The sequence below is a fragment of the Engraulis encrasicolus genome, chromosome 2, assembly GCF_034702125.1.
Source record: "Engraulis encrasicolus isolate BLACKSEA-1 chromosome 2, IST_EnEncr_1.0, whole genome shotgun sequence".
NCBI lineage: Eukaryota > Metazoa > Chordata > Actinopteri > Clupeiformes > Engraulidae > Engraulis > Engraulis encrasicolus.
The window spans coordinates 58791551-58798700 of NC_085858.1; the positions used below are offsets into that span (position 1 = coordinate 58791551).

At 44.4% G+C, this 7150-nt stretch overlaps 1 protein-coding gene across 2 annotated transcripts in view; it reads left to right on the forward strand.

The window, feature by feature from the left end:
- Window positions 1-6836, forward strand: part of ubtd1b (ubiquitin domain containing 1b) — a 16487-nt gene extending 9651 nt beyond the window's left edge. For both annotated transcript variants that reach the window (XM_063193045.1, XM_063193051.1), the window contains exons 4-6: window positions 3306-3466; window positions 3564-3722; window positions 6436-6836. In XM_063193045.1, coding sequence (XP_063049115.1) covers window positions 3306-3466; window positions 3564-3722; window positions 6436-6642 — 527 coding nt within the window. In that variant the 3' untranslated portion in view covers window positions 6643-6836. The remainder of the gene's footprint in view (window positions 1-3305; window positions 3467-3563; window positions 3723-6435) is intronic.
- Window positions 6837-7150: the final 314 nt, after the last annotated feature.

Below are 7150 nucleotides of genomic sequence, written 5' to 3' on the forward strand. Positions count from 1 at the left end.
GTTTGTCAAATGGAAGAGATGAGAAACCACGCGTGCCCTCTCGAGGTTTTGTAATGGCTTTTAGCCCGAGCAAATTACCCGACACTATACGAATGTTCCTTTAGCACATAGCGAGACTTTTTTAATTCGGTGAAGCCACGAAGACGTGGGCAGACATGGAATCGCTTGCGCTCCATCTTGACAGTGGGCTAATCAGAAGTGTAGCCTACAATCTTGTGTGGCTTCTTCACAAGACATCTCCATCGCGGAGAGATTAAACATCTTGAGTTGAATTTCCGTTAAACATGAAATGGTAAACTGTTGCAATTGCTGAACGATTTGTTGCTTGTTGCCGGAGGGAGAACCAATGCCTCACGACTCTCCGTTGTAGAAACTTGGGTCACAGAAATAAATGTAGGCAATCAGACACTTACTTGAACTCATCTGCAGAAAACAATAGTAGGGCTTAATTCACAAGTTTTTTTTTTATTCCATTGCGGCTTTTTTCGTAGAGAAATTGACTCTGCTTGAGGCTTGTGTTGACAACCTCGGTCAGTTCATATCTGCGCACAGTGCGCAGTCCGCTGCTACTAAGGATTTTACGGTAATGTTTTAGTTAGCCTACTTTCAATGCCAAGCACCGATCGTGATGCCAGCTGTCCATCGTCGATGGACGATGATATCGTCTATCGGCACAACCCTATTATCTGCTCATTTTCGCATTATGTTCGATAGGCGACAAAAAAATCTGCCCTGTCTGTGTTCATTAAAGGTTCAATCTTTCTTTGGTGCATGAAATGTATTTTTGTACATACATTTTCAATCGGGAGGGTTGTAGCTTTCATACGAGTGACTTTTGAAGCCAAGTGATTAATTGAAAGTCAGGTTATTAGTAGGGCTGGGCGATATGGGCAAAAAAAGTTATCTCGATAATTTTTAGAATTTTCACGATAACGATAATTTGACGATAATTTCCAAAATTCCGGGGGGGGGGGGGTGTCAATGTGTACCGTAATATGGGAATTTGGCATGGCAGGGAAGGGTGAGTAAAGCAGAACATTGCAAGCTACACATGTATGCTGTCTATGATTTGTGCATGATTCCAGACTGATTTCAATTCTGCACTGGAGGTAGTAGTGCGGCATTTGTGTTTCAACTGGGGAGGGACAGAGAGTTGGGAAAAAATGCTGTGCTGAAGAGCTTTCACTTTTTGAATTTAATAATATGCATATGCTGGACTGTAAAGTAATACTTCATCACTTGTCATGAAAACATATCCATGTAAATAAAAAAATAGTTTTGTGATGTATTGCTAATGATTCTGTTAGAGGACAGTCATGGAAACAGTGCATTTGTAGATAGGAATCAGAACCTAACTATGGCAGCTGCAAATTGCATGTGTTGGATTTCACACATTGTAATTTAACTCACTGCGCGAGTCTAACTTAACATTACTTTTCCACCTAAGCAGTTATGATATCTATACATGCAGGTGGGTGTTTGAGTAGTGAGTAACAGCCAATCTATTTGTAGAGAACAACATTGCTTAGCTTAGTTCGCTAACTAGCATGCTAACGCGATTTCTCAGACCAGAGACAAAGCTATTTCTCTTCCTAACTATTTGGCTTTCCATAATCACAGACAGTTGCTGATTAAAGCACATAGTTCCAAAACGCCCTCAGCATCATGCAATGGCTGGTTTAATGGTTGAATTCCTCATGTAAATCCACCATTTGGATAACAGCAACTGTCCTTCACTGCCCAGCAGCAGAAGCGCCGCAGGAGTGACACGAGATCTCTTTCTCTCCGTCTGCTAAAATCGCTGCAGCCCGCCCCCCTCAGCACTGTCTGCTCATTGGTTCACAGACTTATTCTCCAGTTCACAACAACATTACTATTGGCTCAAAGGCTTGGCTGTCGTCGCTGTCTGGAGGAGTCCTGTCACAGCGCTTTGTTGAGTTTAGCGACTTCATAAAAATATCTCGATATTGCAAAATTACTCATCGTCAAAACAACATTCACGATAACTTCGCAGACGATACATATCGCCCACCCCTAGTTATTAGCTGTTATTCCAAACAGATGGATAGGCGACAACTCTTTTGGAGACGGCTGTATTGCGATCATTATCATTATCAGAATCCATACTGTGCGGACCGCCGTGTTTTCTTGCGTTTCTTCTGTAGTTGCTTTTCGGATTTACCTCTATCCACATTTAAAATGCTGTGATGCGTAAATGAACAGAGTAGCCCATCTCTTTTTTTCCTTTTCTGTGCTCCACTAACAGAAGACGTCCTCATTCTAAATGTGAATGACCGTACACGTACACTAATGTAGACCACGGTTGCTGTAGGCAATTAATATTTGTGCAAACAAACCACTCTGTCGAATTTATACCAAAGACATGACATGAGAAGTTGTGGAGTCGCTTTGTTTTACACTCTGTTTCCCATGAATCTCGACAAACGACGGAAGCTTCAGAGGTACAAAAAAGCAAAAAGTCTGGGATTAGCTCCGGTCTGCTTTCACATCTCCAAAAGGTCCGCACCAGGGTTCGTTTGATCCGGACCGAGGCCGATCTTTCAGCTCGGTCTCGGTCCGCTTGTTTGGTCCGGACCAGGATTCACTGGTTTGTATTCAGACCAAAAGGTCAGAACCAACGAAAATCTGGTCCGTTTGGACATTTGGTCCGGACCAAACAGGGTAGGTGTGAATTAGAGCATGACACGGGAGTGGATTTTCACTCCTGTCCCATCTCGGTCCCAAAAAAAAAAATCCCATCCCGAACTGGAGTAAAAGAAACAAATCTCATCCCGTCCACTCCTGAAAAGATTTTTTCCCAATCCTGCCCACTCCCACTCAAAATCAATCCCACTCCCGTTTCGTCAAAAAAACCGAGGCTTTTTTAATGAAAAAATAAGCGAGCATTCCCGCTCCCTTTCATTTGTATTCCCACTCCTGCCCGCTCCCATTCATCTTTAAAATTTTGACTCCCATCCCGCGGGAATCCCGCAAGACCCACGGGACCCACGGGAATTCCAGAAATATGTCATCCTCTAGTGTGAATACGCCCTGAGTGAGTGCTCATAGTCATAGTGAATCATAGTATTTATGGTGTGTGTGTGTGTGTGTGTGTGTGTGTGTGTGTGTGTGTGTGTGTGTGTGTGTGTGCGCATATGTGCGTGTGTGTGTAGGTAATCTAAGTGAGTGTTATGTTTATCATATTTATGCTGTGTGCGCGTGTGTGTGTGTGTGTAGGTAATCTAAGTGAGTGTTATGTTTATCATATTTATGCTGTGTGTGTGTGTGTGTGTGTTTTTGTGTAGGTAATCTAAGTGAGTGCTATGATGAGTTGGGGAATCGCTACCAACTTCCTGTCTACTGCTTGGCCCCGCCCCTCAACCTGATATCTGAACGCAGCGACGGCGAAGAGACCAGCGACACACCCGAGACTCACACACACACACGCAAGGAGTTCTCCCTTAAGGTACACACACACACACACACGCACTCGGGGACCGCATTAGCCAGCTAAAGATAACTGTTATTCTCGTGCGTGTGTGTGTGTGTGTGTGTGTGTGTAGGTGCGTCTCTCCACTGGTCGTGATGTGCGTCTGAGCGCCAGCATGTCTGATGCTATTGGTCAGCTGAAGCGGCAGCTGGCGTCTCAGGAGGGCATATCGACCAATCAGCAGCGCTGGTTCTTCTCCGGGAAGCTGCTGACTGACAAGACCCGCCTCCAGGTGAGAAGTGGGGGGGGGCGTTTCAGCGACTAGGCTATATAACTAACCGAGTGGCTGTCAATTACAACTTTAAAAACAATACCGTTGATATGTTTATGTGTTGGCAACGTTTAGTTGTTGGGTGCTGACTGCGGCAACTCCCATATACAGACTGTAATAGCCGGCTGCATGACGAGACTGACAAGTCATTTGCACATTACAACCGTCTCCTGAACGTCACATGGCTTGGAGAATCAGAGCATGTTGATGCAGATATGAATGGTGAATGAAGGGGGAATGCAGAGCAGTTGTAATCAAGCAAAGATGCCTTCTCAAAGACGCCCTCTTGTGGTGCTGAGTTGCATATGCGCAGAGCCAGCGGCCACATGTGCAGAGCCAGGTGCGAAGGCCTAAAGGTTGCGTGAGGAATTTAATATCTCGAGATCGGTTTATGGCTATTTTTAGGCAATATCGGTCGATCATGATCTGCTGCCAATCTACTGGAGCATCACCACCAATTGCATCTGGGTCAAATACGTGCAAAATGGTATTGTCATTCAGTGTAACGGATACCTTCTGCTGACTGTAACTGTAAAAAACATGACTCTTTATTTTATTTTTTTTCCAGTGAATTCATGAAAGCCTCGGCTGTCATCCATTCACTTGAAACAATTTAAAAATCATGTTTTTTTACCGTTACAGTCAGCAGAAGGTATCCGTTACACTGAATGACAAAAACCATTTTGCACGTCTTTGATCCATCTAAGCAAGCTGCTAATTATTTAGCAACTAGTCGAGAAATGCCCCCACCCCTGTTCTCCTTCACATACTCCATGCAGCAGAGTGTTATACAGTTGTAGAGGCCGTTTCGCAGCTGCCTCTTCTCTTCTCGAGCGGATAAAAACTTGGATCCAACGCGCGTCGTAGAAAAATAGAGTTCTGGTTTATTTGCCACTCTCTTTCCAACTTAACTTACAAGTATCTCCAACTAAAAGGTTTCCATCAAAAAGGCTCTATTTCGGAGGTTTCCACTAAACGCGGTTGAAAGATTGTTTGCCTCTACCGCTCTGCCAAGCCATCTGAGTCAGGTGCTTTATGAAAACGTCATGTCCTAGCCAATTAGGCACGTCACTTCAAACAACCCAAACAGACAACCCAAACAAGACAATCCAACAACAAAATCAATAACAATAATTACCAAACTAGATTTCATAAACATAAATTCCATCATTTCATAACCACAATATCCAAATAATATATAAAAGGTTCATCAAACACAAAAATAGGCAAAATGGCTCTAACACGGTAGTCCATGCAGCAGAGCAGAGCAGAGTGTCTTATACACAGCAGAGGGCAGCCATTGAGAGTAAATAGAATGGAGGCCAAAATTCTATTTCATTGTTGAAGCCAAGTTGGAGCCCAGGTTGGACCCAAAAAGACCAAAAAATGGCCAAATCCCATTCATTCCTATGAGAGACATAAAACCCTGTATCTCCCTTAAATGCCACTCCAGGGGGATAATTTTTCGCTCAACTAGTAGGTCCCCTTGCTCTCCAACTTACCAGGGTGGTGATTTTTTGTGGTGATGTTTTGTTTTAGAGAGATATTAAAAGTTAAATTGACCAATGAGCATCAGAACATGGTTTGATTGACCGTTAGAAGTCTTGTTGTTATCCAATCAGCACCTGCGTTTGGCGTTGCTAAGGTGGAATGTAAGTTGGAATGTTCCCAAATCTGGCTTCAAAGCGTTGAATGGCAAATAGCGTTGATTTGGCGTCCATTCTATTTACTGTCAATGAGGGCAGCAGAGCAGAGCAGAGCAGAGTGTCTTATACACAGTAGTCCAGGGTTTCCCAAACTGGGGTGCGTGCACCCCTGGGGGTGCGTGGCCTGCCCCAAGGGGGTGCGCGAGTTGAGTAGAGCAATGGCAAATATGTGCTTTCATGCTGTGTTAATGTACATGAAGTAGTTTTTAATAGTATGGTGCATTGTATGCTTGAAGAAACATCAAGTCTATTGTAAATGAGGTTTCCCTAAATAGCTCTGTATAAATGATGCAATGATTTGTGCTGTGAAGTCCTATTTGAGTGGCCATAAGTACACCAAAACATTCGCTTAGGGGGTGCGCAAACCACATTGAAATGTACAAGGGGGTGCGCAAACCACATTGAAATGTACAAGGGGGTGCGCAAGGAAAAAAGTTTGGGAACCGCTGCAGTAGTCCATGCAGCAGAGTGTTGAATGTTGTATGTGAAATTGACCTAAATAAATAAATTAATAAAATATGTAATATAATACATACACGTACAGTGGAATCTTTCATCCACCATTTACGCACAATAAAGTAAATTCAGGTCAACCCAGTATGGCCTACACATAGCCTGTGTGACATAAAGCTGCAACTTCGAACGTCTCCAAATGTTTTGCTTTTCTAAGCTTGTGTGGTTGGTATTTGAATGCGATGCCATGTTACGGCTTGTTGGTTTGGGGTGCCTCAAAGTTTTTCATGACTTGAAAGGGTGCCTTAGCCTAAAAAAAGGTTGAGAAACACAGCAGTAGACCATGCAACAGAGAGCCTCATCTTCTTGATTTTGTTTGATATTTCAGTACACAAGTGGCCTCAAAAAGACTTCATTGGTGTGTGATCATGTCTTTTTTTATGTCTTTAATGACTTTTTTTTAACCAAATCATGTTTTTTTTTCCTCTCTCTCTCTCTCTCCAATCTCCCTCCAGGACACCAAGCTGCAGAAGGACTACGTTGTCCAGGTGATCGTCAACGCCCCCGTAACCACGACTACCACCACCGATACGCCACACACGCCCCACACCACGCCCCCCGCGCACACACCACACACTACGCCCCCAGAACACACACACACTACACCCTCCGACACGACGACCACCACCCCCAGCCCCAGCCCCACCTCCACCGAAAACTGAGGCAACGCCTCAACAGAGACAAGGGGGGAAGAGAGGAGAGGAGAGGGGAGGAGTGCGTGTGGAGACCTCGTTTAGGACTCGTTGTGGACTCGGCAATGACCAGGATGTTGTCGTCGTTGCTTTTTGAATTTTTATTTTTGTTCTTTTATTTTCACACAAATGTCGAGATTAAAGAGGAACTTCAGATCTTTAAACTACATGTGGAACTCCCTCATACTGGACACACACACACACACACACACACACACACACACACACACACACACACACACACACACACACACACACACACACACACACACACACACACGACCTTTACTGCGGATGGACAGACAGACGGTGTGTGTGTGTACATGCGTCTACTGGAGTGTGGCCGTGTGCCTTACTGGAGAGAGCCACACGACACACGCGACTCTTCAGGTGTGTGTGCGTGTGTGTGTATGCGCGCGCGCGCGCGTGTGTGTGTGTGTTTGTGTGGAAGGGAGCGAACATCTGTCTGTGTGTATGT